The sequence below is a fragment of the Podarcis raffonei genome, chromosome 2 (assembly GCF_027172205.1).
Source record: "Podarcis raffonei isolate rPodRaf1 chromosome 2, rPodRaf1.pri, whole genome shotgun sequence".
Lineage (NCBI taxonomy): Eukaryota > Metazoa > Chordata > Lepidosauria > Squamata > Lacertidae > Podarcis > Podarcis raffonei.
The window spans coordinates 106,787,969-106,812,991 of NC_070603.1; the positions used below are offsets into that span (position 1 = coordinate 106,787,969).

At 50.0% G+C, this 25,023-nt stretch overlaps 1 protein-coding gene across 3 annotated transcripts in view; it reads right to left on the bottom strand.

Moving 5' to 3' along the window:
* Positions 1 to 25,023, bottom strand: part of MTMR14 (myotubularin related protein 14) — an 86,372-nt gene that overhangs the window by 16,930 nt on the left and 44,419 nt on the right. For 2 of the 3 annotated variants that reach the window (XM_053378471.1, XM_053378472.1), the window contains exons 13-17: positions 24,492 to 24,528; positions 23,277 to 23,347; positions 21,756 to 21,805; positions 17,427 to 17,565; positions 10,638 to 10,814 (exon numbers count right to left, since the gene is read on the bottom strand). In XM_053378471.1, the coding sequence (XP_053234446.1) occupies positions 10,638 to 10,814; positions 17,427 to 17,565; positions 21,756 to 21,805; positions 23,277 to 23,347; positions 24,492 to 24,528 (474 nt within the window). The remainder of the gene's footprint in view (positions 1 to 10,637; positions 10,815 to 17,426; positions 17,566 to 21,755; positions 21,806 to 23,276; positions 23,348 to 24,491; positions 24,529 to 25,023) is intronic. The other variant, XM_053378473.1, reaches the window with a different exon arrangement.

A 25,023-nucleotide genomic window follows, 5' to 3' on the forward strand; every position in this document is an offset into this window, starting at 1 on the left:
TTTTATTTAAAATGCATCTCTGGGTTATTTGTGGGGCAAAAAATTCATCCCCCCCCCCAAATATAGCCTGGCCTCCCACAAGGTCTGAGGGACAGTGGACCGGTCCCCTGCTGAAAAAGTTTGCTGACCACTGCTCTACAGTCAACCTCAAGAGCTGTGTCAGAATTATGGTATTTCTGCTAGTGTTTCTGTTAACTAAAGCAGGAGTGGCCAGTGCGGTGTTGCACCCCTGGATGTTCTGGCTGGACTCCAACTCCCATTATCCTCGGCTGCATTGGCTGGGGCTCATGGGAGCTGCAGTCCATTAGCAATTGGATTGGAACATGTTGGCTATCCCTGAGCTCAGGAAACAGAAAGACTTGTTTGCTCCTACTGCCCCTGCAATCTTCTTGTGTCGCCAGGCGGCATCCCATACGTAAACCTTCCCAGACGCCTCTGCTTCCCTGATTCACCTACGCTCTTTTACTCACACAGGTGAAAACTCGCTGCCTTTTCCTGGGGTGATGGAGTCAAGTAGAACTCAACTACTTTGATGCTGAATCAGAACAGGGTTGGCGACTGAATCAGATAAGTCCTGGAGATGCAAAGAGGTTGAGGGAACGTTCCTTCACATGTGGCGGACTTGTAAAAGGGTAAAAGAGTGTTGGGAAATAATCCATAATGAATTGAAAAAAATGTTTAAACGTTCTTTCCCCCCCCCAAAACAGAGTCCTTTTGGTTGGGGATAATTCAGGCTGAAATTCCCAGGTGTCAAAAAAGGTTCTTTATGTATGCTGCTACTCCGGCCTGTGTTTCGTTAGCCCAAAAATGGAAAACGAGCGAAGTCCCAACCAAAGAAGAACGGCAACTTAAGCTTGGCAGAATATGCTCAGCTTGCAGACTTAACACATAGAATAAGAGAACAAGAAGAACATACTTTTAGAGAAGATTGGAAAATGTTTATTGACTATATGGGGGGAAACTGTGTAGACATGAAAAAAATTGGCAGCATTAAGATAAATTCAACAGTGTAAATAAGTTTTGATGGATGCAATAATGGAATACTGAATGGTTTAGTTTTGTAAAAGATGCAGGGATGTGAGATACGTAAAATGAACCATGGAAAGAGGAGAAGGGAAGTCACTGATATTTTAAGGATGTTAAAATGAGTACTTTAAATTGTAAAACAGAAAATCTAATAAAAATTATATATATAAAGCAGAGTCGGCGATGCTTCATTAGCAGCACAGGTAGAAAGCACAAGGGACCAAACTCCAGAAATCCACCAAGCCGAGAAATATTTACTGGGACCTCCCCAGTAAATGGGTTGGGCTGGGAATATCCTGCATCTGAAACCCTGGAGAGCTGTCCATGCGGACAATAACAAGCCAGATGGGCCTCTGTCTGACTCTGTATAAGGCAGCTTCCTTGGAAGTCAGCCCCTTGGAAGAAAAAGCAGGATCAAGGCGAGGCAAAACAGACAGGGAGAGTCTTGCTGCAGCCCATTCCTCTAGCAGGAAGAACGTTCAGATCTGCTGGGTCTTCGAGCAGCCCAGATTCTTTCAAGCTCCAGCTCTGGAGAAAGGGCTTCGTTTAATTAGGTCACTCCTCTCCACTGCACCACCCTTCCCTCCCAGGAAGAGCTATATAGGTTTCTGACAGCTCTGGCTTCTCTTTCTTCACATCCGTCACTCAAGCCAGCTAGGAACGGGGGTGGGAGAGAACCTAAAATCCACAAATACCACCAACCTGTGGTGGCCTAAGAATGGAATTCCGGCTTTGGTGCAGGGTTCAGTTTGGGCTTAATTTTTGAAAGAGCTCTGCATGTGAAGCTATGACTATGCCTTACCCCTCTGTACCCTATATTGGCTGCTCTAACTGGCAGCAGAGATCATGGCCACTGGTCCCATCACCTCCTGGCAGATAGAAGGGGAAGAAATGGAGGCAGTGAGAGATTTTGCTTTCTTGGGCTCCAGGATCACTGCCACGAAATTAAAAGACGCCTGCTTCTTGGGAGAAAAGCAATGACAAACCTAGACAGCGTCTTAAAAAGCAGAGACATCACCTTGCCAACAAAGGTCCGTATAGTTAAAGCTATGGTTTTCCCAGTAGTGATGTATGGAAGTGAGAGCTGGATCAATTCTTCGGCTGATAGCCGAAGAATTGATGATTCTGAATTATGGTGCTGGAGGAGACTCGAGAGTCCCATGGACTGCAAGAAGATCCATTCTGAAGGAAATCAGCCCTGAGTGCTCACTGGAAGGACAGATCCTGAAGCTGAGGCTCCAATACTTTGGCCACCTCATGAGAAGAGAAGACTCCCAGGAAAAGAGCCTGATGTTGGGAAAGATGGAGGGCACAAGGAGAAGGGGACGACAGAGGACGAGATGGTTGGACAGTGTTCTCGAAGCTACAAACACGAGTCTGGCCAAACTGCGGGAGGCAGTGGAAGACAGGAGTGCCTGGCGTGCTCTGGTCCATGGGGTCACTAAGAGTCGGACACGACTAAACGACTAAACAACAACAGGCTGCTGAGCCCCAGAGGCTGGAGACGAAGTACGGATATGGGCTCTTGCCTTTGTGCCCTGCTGGCACCCAGGTGGTCGCAGAACGCAGAACTTTACAGGCTTTTCAACCCATCTAGCCAGGCTCCTTTAACACAAAACCAGAAAGACCTAGTCCATGGGGGGGAAATGTATTTAAATGGTCCCCTCCCCTGTTCCGTGGCTCAGTCTTGCTACCTGTGACTACAGGGCTGGGGATGATGTGGTCTCCAAAAGTTGATGGACGACAACACTCATCCTTCCCTGCCGGTTGGCTTTGCTGCGAGTCGAATCACAACAAGTGGAGGGGCACAGTTCCCCAAGACTGATCTGACATGACTAAACGACTAAACAACAACAACAGCAAGCTCTCAGGTAGAGGGTTCCTAAGAAGCGCAGTTCTGTCTACACTCCACGGCAGCAGCTTTCCAGGATTTCACCCCACAAGGGATGTTCAAAAGCTCTAAACCTCATGCTTCACAGCTTGGGCCTTCTCTTCCAGAGTTGAGCCCTGGCTTGAGGCCAGCCCCATAGCTTAAAGCAGCCTCCCCCAGCCTGGTACCTTCCAGAGGTTGTTGGCCTGCAACTCCTTTGTTATTGAGCATGCTGATTGTGGGTGCTGGGATCTGTAAAAAAGGTAAAGGTAAAGGACCTCTGAACGGTTAAGTCCAGTCAAAGGCGACTATGGGGCTGCGGTGCTCATCGAGCTTTCAGGCCAAGGGAGCCAGCGTTTGTCCACAGACAGGTTTCCGGGTCATGTGGCCAGCATGACTAAGCCGCTTCTGGAGCAACAGAACACCGTGGTAGAAACCAGAGCGCACAGATACGCCGTTTACCTTCCTGCTGCAGTGATACCTATTTATCTACTTGCACTGGTGTGCTTTCGAACTGCAAGGTTGGCAGGAGCTGGGACAGAGCAACGGGAGCTCACCCCATCGTGGGAATTCGAACCGCTGACCTTCTGATCAGCAAGCCCAAGAGGCTCCATGGTTTAGACCACAGTGCCACCAGCGTCCCTGCTGGGATTTGTAGTCCAACAATGGCCGGAGGGCACCAGGTTGGGGAAAATTTACCCACTAATTATATCCTTGATACTGAAAGGTTCTCACTGTCCTGTCGGTGGACCTCTTTACAGTAATGAGCTTGTTAGTCAATCTCATGCTCTCTTCCTTAGATCAGCTGTCCAATGTAGAAGCAGCAAATATAACCAGCAGCCTCAGCTATATGCATATCCATACCATAATACTACCCCCAATGCAGAAAAGGAGAACGTGGCAACAGGGGCAGATTTACATTTCCAAAGAATCTCCGCTTTCATTTAGGGGGGGAAACTAAATTCTTAGGACTGGCAAAAGTGCACTTGGAAAAAAGTGGGCAAGCAACACTGCCCAAAATTTATGAACTCAAGAGCTCCCTCTGAGATTCTCTGTGGTTTGCACTGTGCAACCCCAGCTCCTAACAGTTTTAAAAATTATTGTTGTTATGTATTAACTTTATGTGCTGCCCTTCATCTGAGGATCACAGGGTGGTTTACAGTACAAACACAGAATTAAATTCTGCATTAAAAATAAGCCGAATAAATTTGCAAAACAAAAACAACAACAACAAAAAACCCCTTGGTGCAATTCACACAGTCCTCCATGCAGTTGTACAGACTGCAAATTCCAGCTTTCCTTGGTGGTGGTAAAGGTAAAGGGACCCCTGACCATTAGGTCCAGTCGTGGCTGACTCTGGGGTTGCGGCGCTCATCTCGCTTTATTAGCCGAGGGAGCCGGCACACAGCTTCTGGGTCATGTGGCCAGCATGACTAAGCTGCTTCTGGCGAACCAGAGCAGTGCACGGAAACTCCATTTACCTTCCCGCCGGAGCGGTACCTATTTATCTACTTGCACTTTGACGTGCTTTCGAACTGCTATGTTGGCAGGAGCAGGGACCGAGCAACGGGAGCTCACCCCGTCGCGGGGATTCGAACTGCCGACCTTCTGAGCGGCAAGTCCTAGGCTCAGTGGTTTAACCCACAGCGCCACCCGCGTCCCTTTGGTGGTGGTAGTGGTGGGGAAATCTGGATCGTCCAGGCACAGGACTTTTGCTCACTTGCTTGGTACGGCGCTTCCCCCACCGACTGCCGCCACCTTTGGGCCGGTGGTTGCCTGTTTGCGCCTGCCTGCTTTAATCAGCTGCCTGCAAAAAGCAGACATGGCGTTAAGGAGCGCTCCCAGGACATAAATATTTAACCATAAAGACCAGAAAGCTAATAATTACTCTATTAACAGCAGCTGGATGGCAGGAGATCTTTGTGCAGGGACCAGAAGCACAGCCGGCAAATGAGCAACGCACTTGGCAGCCGGCAGCACTCTGCTTCAGCCATGCCTGTTTGCTGTCACATTAGAGCATTTACCGGCCTGACCCAGGGTAATAATTACAGGGCCATTAAGGCCAAGAGCCAGGACGCTTGCGTGCAAGGAGAAGGGTATTTGCTCACAGCACACAGCAGCAGCAGCAGCAGCTTCCTCCACAACCTCAATCAGTGGAAACCAGCAGATCATCGGGATGACATCATGGGCTTCCCCTGATCATAGAGAAGTGCTGGGATAGAAGAACTCAAGAGCCCGTGGGGACAGACCAATGGCCCGTCCAGTTCAGCGTCCTGTTCTCACAGTGGCCGGTCAGATGTCGGAGGGAAACCAGGAAGTAGGATTCAAGCACAAGAACTCCTCCCATTGTTTCCAGCAAGCACTGCTGCCTCCAACTGTGGAAACAGCACAGCCATTACAGCCAGCAGCCCTCGACAGCCCTTTCCTCCCTGAATGAGTCTAATCCTCTTTGAAAGCCACCCAAGTTGGGGGCCCGTCGCTGCCTCTGGTGGGAGGGAGTTCCACAGGTTAACTACGCGCTGCATAAAGAAGCTCTTGTTTTCAGGTGTCCCGAACCTTCCAACCGTCTAGTTAACTCTGCGAAATAGATGCACGGGAACAGAGGCCGGGTTCAGCTGCCAAAAGGCAGACCTAGAGGGCTAGCTCCCTCATTCCCTGGTATCATTCTACCACAGGTTCAGTGGCTAAAGAACCGCCTCGCACACATACAAGGGAAACGAGGAAGTACAGAAACCACAGCATCTCGGAGCTCTGTGGGAAGCTCCAACCCCACCCCGACGGGTCTCCCCGTGCTCACTTGCCGGCCGGGAGCAGTTGCCGCTGTGCTTTACGCATTTCGACAAAGCTGTCTCCAGACCCGGAGCTGCTCGGCGGATCTGAGCGCATTGTGCCAGCTTTGTTTAATGGGTTTAGCAAAAGCGCATTCAGGCGCGGCTTAGCCAGTTTGCTAAGCCACATTACTGTCCTGCGCGCATCTTACACGGCGTTAATCCCGCCGCCTGCGGACACCCAGGAATGCTTCCGCAGCGGAGGGGGCCACACCTCGCTCCCAAGGCAAACGGCAACAGTGGAACAGACTCTGCACCCCAGGGCCCATTTTGCACAGCCTAGCCGATCATAATAATAAGGTGCAAGAAGGGGCAATCCTGCCTTCAAGCGTTTGCCTGAAGCTCCCAAGATTCTTTCCTCACGGTACCAGACTACCCCAGCTTTTCTGCAGAACGTTTTGAGATTAGCTACCTTCATGTGCAATATTAACACAACAGAGATCAGTATCCATGTGGGGAGAAGTGGTGGACGACGACACACATACAGCTTCCCCCATTAAAATGTGGCACAGGCCGGTAAATACGTTGCTGCAGCGCATTTCGTTTGTTAATGGGGCACATGCTGATTAGATTGAGATGACAGGGGGCGGTCGCTCAAACGGGCGGTCTAGCAGGCAAGCTCCTTGGCTGCCCTCGCACGGGACAGGTGGGAGAGGCCTGATCAGACCCTCCAGGCGTTTGAGGCTTCCTTGGCCCTGTTGTTAAGAAAGCAGACAAACCCCCACAGGGCAATACTGAGCAATGCCCTTTCCTTCCGCTCAGTCACAGCTTCAGGCAATCGGGAGTGCAGGGATGCGTGCGCTTGCCAGCTTAACTACCAATATGCCTATTTGGCTTCAATTAAGCTTCCCTGATCCAGTCTGCGGAGACAGACAACCGCGGGGGTTTCCTTCTGCCTGGCCTGCCAGTTTGCCCAGGCACTGGCAGGCTCCCCTCTCCCTCTCTTGGGGAAGGGAAGGGAACAACCCCCCCCCCCGGCTTCCCTTCCTTCTCCCAAGCTAGCATGCGCTGCGCTCCTCTCACGCCCTCCTCCTACTCCCAGCGGCCTCAGCGTGACTTGCCTGCGTGCCTCCTGCCTGTCAGTGCGCTTGGGAAGTGGCAGGTAGCCAATTATGTTACCTATTGTAGTAGCTGCTGGCCCACCGGAATGCCCCGCTTCCTCCGCTGCGGCAAACGCTAAGTGCTTTGTTGCCATGGCCACGGGTCCAGAAGATCTGAAAGCCACGCGCAGCCATCTCCTTCCTCCGGGTTGGCAAGGCTGTGTGCCGGCCCCTCAGCCGAGATAGCATAGCTGAGCCTGCCAGCGCGGCAGGGCCCCCAAGTGCTGCCATGGAACTTTCAAGAGCGTGGCTACCTTGCCCGCAGCTCTCCCCAAAATAAATCTGCAACGGCAGAGCTGCTGGGCCTGAGGAGCCACACGCTCCCGGGATAAGACCCTTGTAACGCCAAACACACACACACATAACAATGTCATCACCCTATGGGAGAAGGGGGCTGGGTCCTCCCTGGCAAGCAGCCCCCAAAGCAGAAGACACTGGAACATGCCTTTTCCAGAGCAAAAGGAGGAGGAGGCGAGCACAGCTCAGAGGCACAGTGCAAGTTTTGCATGCAGAGGGGGGCCCCAGGTTTATTCCCTGGCAGTTGTAGCCTTAGTGGTTGTTGGGATCTGCCTGTCTCTAGAGGAGATGGAGTGCACGGCCCAAACTATGATGCTGGCAACAGAGCAGCCTCTGCAAATACCGCCCCAATTTAAAATATGCAGAGGGAACAAATGCAACAGCCAGGCCACACCACGGATAGGATGGCAGGGGGGAACGATACCATCCTGTACTCAGGGAAGATAGTTACAGGTAGGCCGCCGTGTTGGTCTGCCATAGTCGAAATGAAATAAAAGAATTCCTTCCAGTAGCACCTTAGAGACCAGCTAAGTTTGTTATTGGTATGAGCTTTCGTGTGCATGCACACTTCTTCAGACACCAAGTGTGCATGCACACGAAAGCTCATACCAATAACAAACTTAGTTGGTCTCTAAGGTGCTACTGGAAGGAATTTTTTTATTTTGTTCAGGGAAGATACAAAACCAAGGTATCGTCTCCATGGCAGGGTGGATATGGGAGGGCAAGGTTTGGCGGCACCATCTCATTTGAAATACAACATACAATTAGACCTAAGGGTAAAAATCTCGAAGTCAGACAATTGCACAAGTGACAAAGCGCGAACGGTGCTGGAGGAAGATCAGCCAACCGCACACCTGAATTAAGGGGGGGGGGAAGGCTTTACAGCGCTGCCAAAGATAGTTGGAGATAAATTTCTGTAAGTACATTAATTTCCTGAATTGGGTGCCATCGCGAAAAGATATCACCTGCCTGCGGGCACAAGCCACCTCCCTCCTCAAATGGAAGGGGCACAAGCCAAGTCTCCTCTTACACCAATGGACAGAACAACAGACAGCTCTAAAGCAACTCTGGCTGCAGCCGAGGGTGGGGTAGGGGAGAAAGCGGGCAGAGAGCATTCCCGAAATTTGAAACACTACTCTGAAACATTTAGCACTATCTCACTTGTATGCTATCTAGATTTCAGCTTTGTGGTTTTCTTTGCTATGCGCTTTCGGTTCGTATACCCAATTCCTTCCTTGCTACAGATTGAGGTTGTGTGTGTGATCTGTTTTGGTTCAGATCTATAGTTCTTAAATCTTCTATGCTTTTCATCTCTCTGCCTTTCCAAACTCATGTTCCTTGACAAGAACTGCATTTGATTCGAGCCAGTTTTAGTTTCTTATTGCAATCAATACCCTGACATTTTTAGAAAAGCACTTCAGATAGTTCAAGACTTGCCTGGTTAATGACTCAAGAGGCCTCTGGTTGGCTTAAGGGTTGGAAGTAACACTCCAGGGCTTCAAGCCACAAGGGAGAGTCTTTTATATGTTTAAAATAAGCACATTGCTTTTCCCCATTCACTGACGGGATCTGCAGTTTCCCCCCAATATTTTGCTATTAATACATATGTCGAGGCTAACGAATGCACACCAAATTCACCCTCTTTCGTTGGAAGTATGTACCGTATTTTTTGCTCTATAAGACTCACTTTTTCCCTCCTAAAAAGCACAGGGAAATGTGTGTGCGTCTTATGGAGCGAATGCAGGCTGCGCAGCTATCACAGAAGCCAGAACAGCAAGAGGGATTGCTGCTTTCACTGCACAGCGATCCCTCTTGCTGTTCTGGCTGCTGAGATTCAGAATATTTTTTTTCTTGTTTTCCTCCTCCAAAAACTAGGTGCGTCTTGTGGTCTGATGCGTCTTATAGAGCGAAAAATACGGTACCTTAAAATAAAAAATCGCGGCGCCCATCGTTGACTCATAAACGACAATTTGATCGATTTCCTTTGCAATTTAGCCCCCAAAAATCTTTCCGTTTGCATTTCCTCTAAATACAACTAAATCTGACGTAATGCCGACCACATCTCCAGCATAAGGCGGTTGGTAACCTGTACATCTTTTCAAGTTCAACAGAGCAACAGCGAGACCATGTAGTTCCTAAAACACTGCAGATCCTGGTCCCGAAACGATTTCACGTGGCACTAACCAATTGTTGCCTTCTTCCCAGACTCCCTACCCACCCAAACATGCTCAAGCCCTTTAAACAAATCTTTACGACGGGTTTGTTCAATACCACAGGAGAGGAAGAAGAGAGACACAATTTACAGAGTCGAATTTGGAGCAGTTGTTCAATAATTTTGCATCGAGCCATACCTGCATGATACCGAAAGCTTCCTTCAGGCGGCCTAACTTCTCTTGCCCACGGATGGCCTGGCACCTTCTTCCCCAAGCTCCCAATTCCAGCATTCATGGCACAGCCCCCTGCTAGCCATGCCTACGTTTTAACACAGTCCTCTAGCATCCCCTTCCAAAGCAAGATGCAGAGAAAGTACCAGAGTGCCTCTGGGTGCTTTTACAAACAGACATAAACAGGGCACTTTGCTAGGCCAAATGCATGATCTGAAGCCTGGAAGCAGAACTTCTGGCACTGCCAAAAATGTCAACCCACTCCCTTTTTTCAGAATTAAAAATTCTAGAGCTCATGGACAAACTGAAAACTGTGGGCAGTGGGAAATCCCTAAAGCCGTAAAAGGGCTAAGCAGGAATTTTTAGGGATATCTGGCTCGACCTAGTACAGTGGTACCTCTGGTTAAGAACTTAATTTGTTCCGGAGGTCTGTTCTTAACCTGAAACTGTTCTTAGCCTGAGGTACCACTTTAGCTAATGGGGCCTCCCGCTGCCGCCGCGCCACAGCCACGCAATTTCTGTTCTCATCCTGAGGTAAAGTTCTTAACCTGAGGTACTATTTCTGGGTTAGCGGAGTCTGGAACCTGAAGCGTCTGTAACCTGAAGCGTCTGTAACCCGAGGTACCACTGTACTGCTTCCTGTGCAGCCAGTACAACCCAGTGAAGTTTCTTGACCCCCTCCAGCCTCAAAGGCTGCCATCCCCCAGACTCAGTGCTTTTCTTCCTCTCCTCATTCTGCTAAGTCGGCACCGGGCCCAGAACTGAGGCAGCAGGAGCAGACATCTCAGGTGGCAGAATCCGGGTGGAACTAAAGAGCAGCAAATTGCCACTTTAATTATATTTTTACCGCAAGGGGAAGGGCAGCGGGTGCTTTTTCCTTGCGGCGGCACTTGGCGAAAAGTTCCCAAACAGCCGCCTGAGAAGGAAATTTGTGTACATTTGCATGATCGATTCCTTCCTAACGCCCGGTTTTTCTAAATAGGGGAAAGGAGGGTTTCTTTCATGGGCAGCTGCTAGAATGCTGCCGCCATCGCTTCTCTTGCAGACCATTGCCAATGTTGTGCGCAGCTTGGCAACCTGCCCCCCCCCCCCCCGCTCTCCAAAGTGATACAAGCCTCACTCCGTCTCTCACCTGGCTTTGGGCACTTCCAGAGGACTGCTGCCCAGCCTTGAGAAGTTCTCCGAGTGGTTGGAAGAGGAGGAGCTGGAGGACTTTGCTTCGAGCACACCCTGGACGGGCAGCCGTTCCTCGGACTGTTGCGGCCGACCCCACAGGACTGTCTGTGGGGAAGAGGCACAGTTTTTCCTCCTGCAAAAAATAAAAATAAAAATAGTAGTACAGAAAAAAATAAGGAAATGCACCTACTTGGGCTGTGAGTGCCAAGCCAAGTGGGGAAGAAGAAGAAGAAGAGTTTGGATTTGATATCCCGCTTTATCACCACCCGAAGGAGTCTCAAAGCGGCTAACATTCTCCTTTCCCTTCCTCCCCCACAACAAACACTCTGTAAGGTGAGTGGGGCTGAGAGACTTCAGAGAAGTGTGACTGGCCCAAGGTCACCCAGCAGCTGCATGTGGAGGAGCGGGGAATCGAACCTGGTTCACCAGATTACGAGACTACCGCTCTTAACCACTACACCACACTGGAAGTCTAGGCCGCCTCAAGGCAGGTTCCTCCTTGCCTCCTAACTGCTCCACTCCCTCTCCACCAAAACGGCTTCCAGGGAGGTCAGGCCAAAGGTTTACAAGGTACTCCCCTGGACTCTCAAAATGCTCAGACCATTAACTGGCGCTCAGCATCCTCTCCAAAGAGAACAGCAGCCGGGGGGGGGGGTCACCTATTCCCATAATCGTGGATCTTTTTTCTTTTTTGAAAAAAATAATAATCTATACAACAAGAAAAAGAGATAAAAAATACATATAACACATTTCTATTCCACCCCTCTGTTAGAAATGGCTCATGGTAGCTAACAATAGGTTAATCTACTGAACTTACAGAGTTACACTGTCGTAAAAAAAATATAGAAAGCCCAGAATACAAAGGGACAATCACCCTCCGGCAACACAGCAAATCACAATCAGAACAGGAGCTGAAAGCTATTCATACCCTAAAAGCCTTATTAGAAGATTTTTAGCCGTCAGGTGAAAGACTGCTGAAGAGGGCATTTACATAGCGCTCTACAGCCTACAGAGTCGCTATTATTCCCATTTCGCAGATGGGAAGGCTACGCCCAAGAGAACAATGATAAGCCTAAAGTCAGCACAGCGAGTTTATGGTTGGGGCAAGATCTGAACCAGGAAACTTTCCAGCTCACCTCCCCTGCTCTGAGTCTCTCTGCTACTACAGCAGCTCTCTCGGAGACAGACCCCAAGCACTTCCAGCAGCTGCCTATTCTGCAGTTCTTAATTCAGGTTCCCAAGACAATGGGGCTTTGCTGCTGCTGCTGCTGCTGCTATGGAGATTCACTCTTTTGATTTCCAAGCACCTGCTATTGTGAAGCAAAGCTTGGATCCTGCGCTGAGAAGGGCGAGATAGACCCAAACTTGACTGGGATAAGCTTGCACTGAGTGACATTTCTGCTCTCTGAACATTTCCATGACGTTTTATCACCCGCACGACCTAAAAACACCAGGACTTTAACCTTTAACCTTTCCCCCTCCTCCCTTTGTATTCTGGGCTTTCATATTCATCGTTCCCTCACCTCCTATCTTTCAAGCCCTTCCAAAAATACAGTGGTACCTTGGGGTAAGAACTTAATTCGTACCGGAGGTCCGTTCTTAACCTGAAACTGTTCTTAGCCTGAGGTACCACTTTAGCTAATGGGGCCTCCTGCTGCTGCCGCGCAATTTCTGTTCTCATCCTGAAGCAAAGCTCTTAACCTGAGGTACTATTTCTGGGTTAGTGGAGTCTGTAACCTGAAGCATCTGTAACCTGAAGTGTCTGTAACCCGAGGTACCACTGTACTGAAATTCTGAGGACAGGCTACATTTTGGAAGCAAGCTAAAGAGCACGCAGCAAATACTAATCTTTGCAGAACTGATTCTCAGCAGAGAAAAAAGATGGGGGGGGGGGACAGACACAGGCTTAAGAGCAGAATTGTGACAAATTTGCTCTCTCTTCCATCTCGTTCTGCTTTCCCAGGTGTTACCACGCAGCCTTGGGAGCCATCTCCCCACTGCCAAGGAGAGTTGCCAGGAATTCCTTGCCCCAAAGGGTGCATTCACACAGGGTTTCCTATGTTTAATGTAGATGTTGCTAGGATTAAGCATTTAGGTGAAACCGGAAGGTGGGCTGCAGCCATTGCACAGCGGCACCTTCTCCCCAGCTGCTGTGATTCCAGGAACACCTGCAGGCTGCCTTTAGCTATGGCCAGATTTGCACAAATAATAATTAAAAAACCACGCCTCTCGATTGCAGACACACATGGCCCTGGAAGAGCTATAGGGCCGCTCGTGTCCAAGGGGAGGCTTGGTGCAAGCCAGCCCTTAGCAGCTGGAAGACCTGAACCTTCCACAGCCGTTCCCTCTCCCTGCTGCTGCCCCAATGCTTTCTGTTTCCCTCGCTGCCTGCTGAGCGATTATCAGAGGCCTGGCTTATTACCCCTTGCTGCGCACGTTAATAAGGGCTCTCCTGAAACCCCAGGATTTCCTCGCAAGACCCTCGGCGACTCACTCTCCAGAGCGGCAAGGCAGCGGGGCCAGGCTTTCGAGAGCCTTTATGCGCTCCCTGCCTTGTGATTGCTGCATTGTGCGCGGGCACAAGGCTGCAACTTAATGAAGTGCCTAATAACACAGCCACAGGCACTCAAGCAGGCAGGCAGAGAAGAGAGGCAATTAAAAAGAGAGAGAGGCTTTTAAAAACAGGACAGGGCTCCCCGCAGCTTCCGCAACCGTCCCAGCTTCTGTGAGGGGGGTGGGGAGCACACGGGGGGAAAGAGAGGGAGAGGCCCAGAACTGGCAGCTAAAAATGGGCTTCCTTGCATGGAAGAGATTCGATTTTCTCCCTTGCACGCAAGAAGAGCCCTGCAGGATACGGCCATCTAGCCCAGCATCCTGTTCTCGCAGTGGCCAGCCTGTAGGAAACCTGCAAGCGGGATGCAAGCACAAAGGCACTCTCCCCGCATCCTGCGGTTTCCAGCAACTGACATCCAGGAGGGCTGGTGCCTCTGATTGTGGAGACAGAGCGTACTGTGGTTTGCGCCAAACTGCCTACACGGCCGATGTCTTATGCCAAACTTCTCCAACCAGGCACCCTCCAGATGATGTTGAGTTCCAAGTCAGCGTGGCCATGCTGCTGCAAGGGATGATGGGACTTGTAGTCCCAACACCTGGAGGGACCCATGTTGGAGACAGCGACCCAAGGAGCCATGGCCCTTTTCCCAAATGCACATCTGGGTTAAAGGAAGGTCCCGGGTCAGAGGAGACAGAATAAGCCAAGGTCCCTTTCAACTCTACGATTCCTGGGCTGAGTACCAACTTCCTCCTTGTCAGCAGCTGGAGTCAGGTGTAAAGGTAAAGGTAAAGGGACCCCTGACCATTAGGTCCAGTCGTGACCGACTCTGGGGTTGCGGCGCTCATCTCGCTTTATTGGCCAAGGGAGCCAGCGTACAGTTTCCGGGTCATGTGGCCAGCATGACTAAGCCGCTTCTGGCGAACCAGAGCAGCGCACGGAAACGCCGTTTACCTTCCCGCCGGAGCGGTACCTATTTATCTCCTTGCACTTTGACGTGCTTTCGAACTGCTAGGTGGGCAGGAGCAGGGACAGAGCAACGGGAGCTCACCCCCGTCGTGGGGATTCGAACCGCCGACCTTTTGATCGGCAAGTTCTAGGCTCTGTGGTTTAACCCACAGCGCCACCCGCGTCCCGGAGTCAGGTGTAGGTCACTGATAAAAACCCACGATGTCAATGAAGTTAACTGTTTATTCGAAGAACCCAAAACAGTGCAGGCCTAGTGATCCCAGCAACTCTTCCCCGCAGGTCTTGCCCCAAGGAGGCAGGTGCAAGGTCCCTGCCTTTCCACGGCTGCCTAAGTCTCCAGGGTTTTTGCCCAGCAATCGGAGACTGTGCCTGTGCACAATCAATCTCTCCTCTGCTCTTTTCATTTCTCTGTGTGTTCTGGGAGACCAGGAGGGAGGGGGAGCTGGTTGCAGCAGCAGGAGACGACTCCCAGTATTCTTCTGCAGCCGGCCTCCTCTCTCTCCTGGCCTCCCTCCTCTCCAGCTTCTGAATCAGGACTGCTCTCTGTCCCAGCTTCCTCCTGCTCACTAAACCCTGTTGCCTCTTCAGCTTCCGACGCCTCCTCCCCCCAAATCTGCTCCCTCTTCTCCCTCTGGCCACTTGTTGTCGTCCCACCACCAATCTCCTGGCTCTGAGCCTTCCTCTCTTGGGGGGTTCCCCAGCTGGTGCCTCCTGACACTCCTCCAGGTTTCCCTTCCAACACATACAACAGCCCTCACTGGACCGGGATTATCCTTGCACATGCTGTAAATTGAGAAATACAGAGACGGTGTGCGCACACAAAGAAGTCCTCTGGCTACAGAATCTGCCTTCCAGCTCAGAATTCCAGACAGCCCTGCACGCAATTCTGGCAACCCAGGACAGCTTCCAGCTCCTGCGGAATCATCTGCCAGCCCTTCTTTCCCTGCAAGGTTTTCACTGTCAGCTACTGTGTGCCGCCTGCAATTTGACCGGGGTGCTGAGCAGACTTGGCAGGGCCACCATTTCGAGGGCTGCCCATGCTCTGAACAGATCTCTCTCTCTCTCTCTCTCTCTCTCTCTCTCTCTCTCTCTCTCTCTCCCTTGCACTCCAAGAAGCCAGGCATGCAACAGCAAGCTGAGGGTTCACTGTTGCCCAGAGGATTTCCAGCTGCCTCTCAGCACAGCCCAGATTTAGCTCAGAATAATTGCACTGTAAAATATCATTAGCACACGTGCTTGGGGAGGAGAAAGAAAAATTAAACTGAGCAGGGCAGGCCCGCGGGCAAGGCTCCGAAATCCCCAGCCTTTGGCTCCCTACCCTCCCGTTATGTGGGAGTGCTTCTCCTCTTCTCCCGCTAGCTCCTCTCCGGCATAGACTTCAAGGTCCAGGCCAACGGAGGGGAGGGAAGAACAAGCTCCCCCCCCCCCCCCGGAATGACCTTCACTGTCAAGGATCTGCCTATCCTAGGGCCAAGTTGTATGTCATGCTTGGTGGGCTGGCTTCCCCCCTGGATTTGAGAGCCTTTTCTTCAGAGGAAGCTGCCTTATTCCTAATCATCCAGTCCATCTGCTTAATCATCTGGACCATCCAGCTCAGTGTCATCTATGGTGACAGGCAGCAGTTCTCCAGTTTCCCAGAAAGGAGCCTTCGCAAGCCCTGCTACCAGCAGATCACAGAGCGGCATTCCGGAATGTAGGACGGCCAACTTTAGCCCTAGGAGGTGGATTTTGTGCAGTCAAGATGGGGGACGGGAGGTAGAACCCTATATCCATTGAGTCACTCCTGCCTGCCTGCCTGCCTCCCGCCCCTTGGCTTGGAAGGGCCCCCCGTGCCCAGGCTGAAGAACATTCCTAGTTATAAGTGAGAGGGTTGTTATGTGTCATGGATGCTTTCGCTGAGATTTTTGCATCGCAGGCAGTTGGAATGGATGACCCCTGTGGGACCCTTCCAACTCTATGACTGTACAGTAGTACCTTGGGTTACGAACACTTCAACTTACGTTTTTTCGGGTTACAAACGATTGTAACTCAGAAGTACGTTGTCTGAGCTCTTGGAGGCCTCGCCGCTGCCTGGAGGCAAACCCAGATATCCGCGGGGCCTACGGAGCTCTCTGAGGCCTCCTCGAATGCCGGGAACCAATCCCCGACGTCCGCAGGGCCTGCAGAGGCTCCACGACTGGACTCCAGCCGTGGGAGCTCTCTGAGGCCTCTGCGAATGCCAGGAGCCAAGCTGAGTGTGATTGTGGAAGAGGACCCTGAGCCCCATCCAAACAATGAGTGCATGTAAGAAAAGAAATAAATGCTATTTTTTTTCATCTAAAATACTGTCTTATTTATTTTATAGTACAGTACATTGATTATTGCCTTCATTTTATGGATCAATGGTCTCGTGAAACAGTAAAATTCGTGTTAAATTACTGTTTTAGGGGGTGTTTTTCATCGTCTGGAACGGATCAATCCACTTTCCATTACAGTGGTACCTCGGGTTAAGTACTTAATTCGTTCCGAGGTCTGTACTTAACTTGAAACTGTTCTTAACCTGAAGCACCACTTTAGCTAATGGGGCCTCCTGCTGCTGCCGCGCCGCCAGAGCCCCATTTCTGTTCTCATCCTGAAGCAAAGTACTATTTCTGGGTAAGCAGAGTCTGTAACCTGACGCGTATGTAACCTGAAGCATATGTAACCCAAGGTACCACTGTACTTTCAATGGCAAAGTCCGCTTCAGGTTAAGAACGGACTTCCGGAACCAATTAAGTACTTAACCCGAGGTACCACTGTATAATGTCCCAGAGGCTTTCTAATTCAGTACTGGGAGAGAAACCAGTGAGGTGAGAGGAATGCACCGTGTGTGTATGGAGTACTAGGCAGGCCATTTCTGACTTGACAGGTGCCCTCTGCCAAATTAATGGGTTCCCCAGGGTCTCTGCAATAATACTGAGTTTATGTGCATGCCTAATTTTGCACCTGGATGTAGTGTGAGGCGTGTTGGAACCTCAGCCAGCCCAGCAACACACCGAGGGTGAAGTTGGCTCAAGGTACCTTTAGGGTCACTACTTCAAAAATTGGGAAGGGTGGGAGGCCTGGATGTAGCTGCTGGTACCTTAGGCCCTGTCTAAGCTATTGTAACGGACTGCTTTTGTGGCACACTAAAGCCATGCACGCGCTGCCCCACATACACCCGCCCCATGGTTGAAGGCACATGCATACACGCACACACGGTCTTACCAAGCAGCCTGTGTTTGGGACCCTGCTGGCATCAGCTCCACTGCTTCGTAGGTGAAGCTCCCTGCAGCCCCAGGTGAGTTCTCCATCACAAGAGAGAAGTCGCTGCTGAGACTAGTAGGGCTGCCCCGGTCCCTCTGCTCTGGAACACAAAGAGAGCAACGTCGGACTACCTTTCTTCTATAAAGTAGCAGACCCAGCATCCCCGCAAACAAACCTCACATGGAGATCCCCACCACACATGAACTCACACAACAGTTCGTTTTAATATTTGCGGCCTAGGATCTATGTACCTGCGGGACCACCTCTCCTGGTATGCCCCGCGGAGGACCTTAAGGTCCACAAATGACAACATTTTGGAGGTCCCAGGTCACAAGGTGGTTAGATTGGTCATAACTAGGGCCAGGGCCTTTTCAGTACTGGCCCCAAATTGGTGGAACACTCTGTCACAAGAGACTAGGGCCCTGTGGGACTTGACATCTTTACGCTGGGCCTGCAAGACAGAGCTGTTCCGCCTGGCCTTCGGTTCGGACTCAGTCTGACCCATATGTTTCCCTCCCTTTATGGTTCTGATGAGGCTGCATTTTAAATTGCATTTTAACCTGTATTTTAAATTGTGCCCCCCCCATTATGTTTTTACTGTAATTTCACTGTTGTTAGCCGCCCTGAGCCTGGCTCTGGCCAGGGAGGGCGGGGTATAAATAAAATTTATTATTATTAACAGCTTTAATCAGAAGGAGAAACATCTGTTTGGTTACTCATAATAAATAGTTCCTATGTGATAGGCAGGAGGTTCGGAGGCATATTTTGGATTCCGTTTTTCAGTACAGTCCATACAAGTCTAACTGTAGTCTTGCAAAAAGAACAGGAGATTGTTTATGAACTCTATGCAAACAGGTATCACATGAGATTGCATGTACATTGTGCAGTTATGCTGAAGAAGCATAAGATTACTGGGTGCAAACGTGGTTTTTTTTAAATAAAAAAGTTAAGAAAACAAGCTTCACTGCCTGATGAGATTCCAAAACTGACCTATTTTTTTTTAAGGGTGGGGGAAGGTGAGGCAATGTTATACAGTGGTACCTCAGGTTAAGAACTTAATTCGTTCTGGAAGTCTGTTCTTAACATGAAACTGTTCTTAACCTGAGGTACCACTTTAGCTAATGGGGCCTCCCACTGCCGCTGCGCAATTTCTGCTCTCATCCTGAAGCAAAGTTCTTAACCTGAGGTACTATTTCTGGGTTGGCGGAGTCTGTAACCTGAAGCGTCTGTAACCCGAGGTACCACTACAATGTGGTTCCATGTGGTCAGAAATGGGAATTGGGTGTCCGACATCATAACCAGAGGTATCAGCAGACATATCCATAACGAGAAGAGTGTGAGCTGTTTATACATTTGCTTATTTACACAGACAAAAGAACTTGGCTCTTCTTTCCACGGCATATATGTAGCTCCAATCCTGCACTTCTCAGAAACAGCCAAACCGTTTTCAAGCTGCAGCTGAGAAAAGCATGGCAGAACTTAAGAGAGGCGGCTGGGTTTTTTTGTTTTAATTATTAGCAAAGATGACAGTTCAGTGATCTGTCCCAAGGCTGAGCATTACCACCTGCAGTGGTAAGCGCAAGAGTTGCCAGGCTCTCGTTCAGAGGCAGCACCTGTTTATTTAGGAGCTCAGGAGGGGCAAGGAAGAGGTGGGGAAGCTGCGGCCATGCCAGATGCTACCAAACTCCCAAATGCGTAGCAGCTCCAGGGCAGCAAAGCCAGGAATCGGGACCACAGGGAACTGCCTGGTGCCTGCCAGGGGTTGAACATGTGCTCTGCCACTGAGCCACAGCCTCTCCCCAAAGAGGGGGCTGATGGGAGTTGTAGTCCGACATCTGAAGGACCACAGGTTCACTACTCTGGGCTAAGAAGACGCAGACCCAATTTGCCCACTCTCCTCTCCTACCCACTGCATGGGTTACAAGTCCTGAGCCCTGAGCCCGGCTTCGGCTGGGGAGGGCGGGATATAAATAAATTATTATTAATTATGATGATGATGATGATGATGATGATGTCATAAATGGGCCAATAGTGAGGCAGGAGTCACAGCTGCCCTTGCTCTTGGGGCACCGGAGCTTTCCTTTTTAAAGATAAACAGGCAGTCTTTTACAATCCTAGTCAAAAGCAAGCAGGCCTTTGCCCCCCATCAGCAAAGCCCCATCTGAGAGCATTGAGGACTCACACCTGCTTTCAGATCTCAGCCCAGTGACAAACTTGCTAGGGTTCCCTGGGGAAACCCCCCACCTTTCCAAGCACAGCTCCCCACCTGCAAAATGGGAGGGAACAGCATCTTATGTTTTTCACCCGTGATGGGAGATTCCCCCCCCCCCGTAAGAACCAGGGACATGTATATACTCTGGGCACAGAATTTAGTGCCAAGTTCTCTGACCAGAAAATGCTGCAGCCCAGTGGATTAGGCGTATTAAGCACACCTGCGTGACTGCTTTGATTTTGCGTAACTTTAAAAACTGCCGCTGGGAGTGTCAAGGGGAAGGAGGACTTATGCAGGAAAGTCAGTTCCCGCCACCGTCACTGGAAATCTTATGCCGCATCTGCACAGTACCAGGCCGCTTGAAACAGTCGTGGCTTTTCTTTAAAAATCCTGCGAACTGTACTTTTCTGGGGGTCATAAGAGTTGTTAGAAGCTGCAATTCCCACAGTGCTTTAACAATCAATCCCTCTTCTGAGGTTAGCTGTATTTCAGTGAGGGGAAATAGGGCTCTCCTTACGGTTCCCAGGGTTCTTTGCGGGAAGCCATGACTGTTTATAAAGTGATACTTTAAACACCTAGGGTAGATGGGGCCTGACTCTGCCACCTCTCTGGATCCTGAAATTTCAGCAGGCACTGCACACATACCCTTGGGTCTTCAAATCTAAGAGGACTGGGCAGTTTGTGTATGTGTGCTTTGATCTGGGTGATAAGTTCTCAGGAAATCGAATTATTGCCACATTCTGCGGCAGCACATAGAATCATAGAGTTGGAAGAGACCACAAGGGCCATCGAGTCCAACCCCCTGCCAAGCAGGAAACACCATCAGAGCACTCCTGACATATGGTTGTCAAGCCTCTGCTTAAAGACCTCCAAAGAAGGAGACTCCACCACACTCCTTGGCAGCAAATTCCACTGTCAAACAGCTCTTACTGTCAGGAAGTTCTTCCTAATGTTTAGGTGGAATCTTCTTTCTTGTAGTTTGGATCCATTGCTCCGTGTCCGCTTCTCTGGAGCAGCAGAAAACAACCTTTCTCCCTTCTCTATGTGACATCCTTTTATATATTTGAACATGGCTATCATATCACCCCTTAACCTCCTCTTCTCCAGGCTAAACATGCCGAGCTCCCTTAGCCGTTCCTCATAAGGCATCGTTTCCAGGCCTTTGACCATTTCGGTTGCCCTCCTCTGGACACGTTCCAGTTTCTCAGTGTCCTTCTTGAACTGTGGTGCCCAGAACTGGACACAGTACTCCAGGTGAGGTCTGACCAGAGCAGAATACAGTGGCATTATTACTTCCCTTGATCTAGATGCTATACTCCTATTGATGCAGCCCAGAATTGCATTGCACACCAATTACAGTTGTCTGGTTATCTCAGAACACACACTTGTCCCTCAGCGGTTTCAAGGATTTATCCCATAGGCCCTTATGTAACATGCATGGTATCCAGCAAAGTCATCCCATGTGCACCGTTTGTGGAATCAAATTTCTCCCCATGTGCCCCCCCCAAAAAGAAAAATGTTCTGGGGGGTCCCTCGGGAGCAGATTTGGGGAGGGAAGGGGGCATGCAGGGAAAGCGGGAAAGTTCCACTGCACTAACAGAAGTCTTTTTGCTAACAGGACGGCATTACATTAGTTCAAAAATCTTTATGGAGGGGGAAACTTGAAAGGGGAAGGAACTCCAAGCAGCCCAGTGATGACTGAGCGTGCTCAGGGGGGGCTGGTTGACTGTTTGCGAGGAAATAGAAAACTGGTGAGGGGCAGGGAGAAGGGGGAGATACCCCGGAAGTGGGGAATGCTCTACACTGCAACATTTTGTTGCAGGCCCCTTTCGTTATCCTCATTTTCAATCAGCAGCTGGAGTAGATTTCCGTTACAGTTGTAGAGACACCCATCTTTTCTGGAATCTGAATCCAGTGACCTGGCCACCTTCCTGTGAAACTGCAATGAGCTATGGCTCTCAAAGGCTTTCCCCAAATTCCCCTAGTGAGCGAAACCTTGCTGCCCCACCCGCCATCACAAAGCAGACCCAGTTGAGGCTAGAGGGGGGACTGGTTGGGAGGCGGCAAGAGACACTCACTCAGCATACAGATCTCTTCCAAAGTAAATCCGGGTGGCAGGCTCTTCCGTCTAGGGAGGGGAGAGACAAAACATGACAGTCATCAGATGCCACTGAACCACCAATGGAAAACAGACTTGGAAACAGGATTCCTCCAGGTCTTGACTGGTTAAACAGCTACTGACCAGGAGGGAATTTAGCCCTGCCACAGAAGAAAGGAATTTTTGGAAGTATTTGGCTTAAAAAAATACAAATACAAGTGGAAGTGAACTCCACAAGAACTTGAGAGATTTTGGCAAGGTCTTGTGAGAGTTCACTGGAAACTAGCGCTGGTGCTGTTTCGCCACTGCCAGCGTGGCGTTGGGGGCCTCTGCCGCCTGAGGTGGCGGCCTCACCCTGCCTCATAGTTGGGCCGGTAAACAATAGAAGTTTGTCCTGACTGGGCTCTGCCCAGAAGTCTCTTGCTAGCCACCATTTGGAGAAGGAACGCTGAACACTATCCATACCATTAATTTTTTAAAAACAAAAAACAAGAAATCATAGAGCTGAAGAAAACAATTCTTAAAACCAGCCATTTCAGGGGGGGAAAGGTCTATCATTTAAAATCCAAAAAAACCAGGTACCGTATTTTTCGCTGTATAAGACGCACCAGACCATAAGACACACCTAGTTTTTGGAGGAGGAAAACAAGGAAAAAAATATTCTGAATCTCAGAAGCCAGAACAACAAGAGGGATTGCTGTGCAGTGAAAGCAGCAATCCCTCTTGCTGTTCTGACTTCTGGGATAGCTGCGCAGCCTGCATTCGCTCCATGCGCACACATTTCCCCTTACTTTTTAGGAGGGAAAAAGTGTGTCTTATAGAGCAAAAAATACGGTAATCTGGGGGACATCTGTTCTCTCTAGTTGGAGAGAGTTCCACATCCCAGGGGCCGTTAACAGAGAAGGGAGGCCCTGGGCTGTCCTATCACACAGCAAACCACAACTGTTGATGGAACTGCAAGCAGGATAGCTCCTTTCAGACCCTAAGGCGTAGGCTGGCATGCAATGGACTTGGGTCCCCTGCTGTATAGGGCTCCATGGTAAACACCTGAAATTGTGCCCAGTAAGAAAGAGACAGCCAGGGAAGCTCTTTAAGGATCGGTGACACAATTCCGCTTTGGGGCACCTGGCTGCCAAATTCTGCACTGCTTGCTGCTTCTGGACCATCTTCAAGGTGATGCTACTGCCACAGCTGCAGTGCTGTTTCAACAGCAACCTGTACGAGGCGAGAGGCCCTTTTGCCCGTTAATCCACCCCATGCACCGACCAAACTCACGGCCACTTTTTTTCCCCTTATGTAGGACTTTGCAGCCCAAACCTCTTCAGAGAAAGTGATGTGGCCCCGTTTTCGCTGCTTTCCGAGTGCAGAATAAATTAAAGCAAATTGGGCCAAGGCACCTGGGTCTCCCATCTCCCAGTAGAAAGAGCGTGTGCTAACAAGATTCTCCATTCTTTTAGGCTGCCTTTGGTAGCAGGAAGCTCCTACTGTGGGCTCTCCTTACCTTGGCGGCTTAGCAGCCGAAAACTCCTCGGAGGTGATGTGCTTCAGAAAATCGAAGCAGAAAAAGAAAATCTGGAGCCGAGAGAAAGAGAGAGGAGAAAGCGTAAGAGAGAGCAAGGGGCGACAGCACTTGGTAAATGACAGCTGTCATACTGTACGCCTTCCTCATCTCTGCAGGAAAGGGCCGTCGCCACCACACAAGCCTAGCAAGACCCCCTCGTAAGCCAACACTTTTCCAGGTGTCTTCTGCTGGCCAGGCCTGAGTGCTGCTTGTGAGAAGGCAAAACAACACAAACGCACAGAGCTGACATTATTAAAGTGGAGACATGGCTATGGAAAGGTGTTGCACATGCCCAAGTCAAGATGACCGGAGGGTCTAGGAACCCACAAGAGTTACAAATCACTTTGGCATCCTGGAATTTAAAAGAACAAATCATGGCGCAGGGGTTTTATTTGAAGAGGAAGACCCATCCAAGGACCATTAGGCAGCCACGCTTACACTCAGTGGCCAATGCAGCCAAATTTCAGTCAAGCATCCAACCAACCAGGTATCTGTGGGAAGCCCATAAGAAAGACATGAATGCCACAAGCATTTTCCTGTTTGTGATCTCTAGCAACCAGTACTCATTACGACCCAACCTTATCCACCACTAGTTTGCCCAACACTCCTTTTTCATAGCCATCCAAGCTGGCAGACATTGTTAAATCTTGGGGTGGTCCAACCCCCAGTTTAACTAAGGCACAGGGCAAAGCAGTGCTTCCTTTATTTTCTGCGCTGAATCGCCACCATCCAGCTTCAGGGGCTAATTCTGCCTTTGACTGATTATGCGAGAGGGAGAAAAGCTTCTATCCACTTTCTCTACATTGCAGAAGGAGAAAAACCCTCTATCCACTTTCTCTACGCTGCTATCATGTCTAATTTACTTGCCTTTTTTCTCTAAACTGAAAAAGCCCGATCGCTGCACCGTTCGACGTCTACTGCCTACAGGCTTGCTGGAGGTTTCTGCTCTGGGCCATTATGGGAAGCTGTTTGGCTTCCCGTGGCACAGGATGCAAATTTTAAAGCTTATCCTGCTAAAATTTCGGGTGCAGATAATACCTGCACGCCTCTGGCGACCGTTGCCTCATCCCACCCCCTCCCTTGCCAGGGCGGAGTCAGCCATGGGATGCTGACATCACTGCCGCTCTTTTGACGGCCCCCGCCAGCGACACTCACCTCCTCCCCTTTGCTGAGTCGATCCACTAGCATGTGCCTGCGAGAGAAAGAGGGAAACCGAGTAGCGTTCAAACTCAAGAGCAAGCAAGGAAACAGAGGCTGGAAGTCTGTTTCTCCATAGCCCACCCAATGTTTCTTCAGACTATGACCAGAATTCACACAAGAGGGGAGGATCTTGAGACAGGCTTAGCTTGGAGCTTTCCTTCCCCTGCTAGCTGTGAAGCAGCTTGGACTGAAGGTCTCCTGGCAAACAGGTTCCGATTTGCCAATGCTAGATTTGCTGGTCGCACAATCACCAGCTAATCTGGGAAGGACAGAGCCTTCAATGGCAGCTTTAAGTTGTATTATGGTATTTTAGTATTTTTTTGGAAGCCGCCCAGAGTGACTGGGGAAGCCCAGCCAGATGGGCGGGGTATAAATAAATTATTATTATTATTATTATTATTATTATTATTATTATTATTATTAAAGATAAGCTTCTATCTACATGGTCTTGGGAAATCAGAGATGCCCTTCTATGATCAGTGCTCCA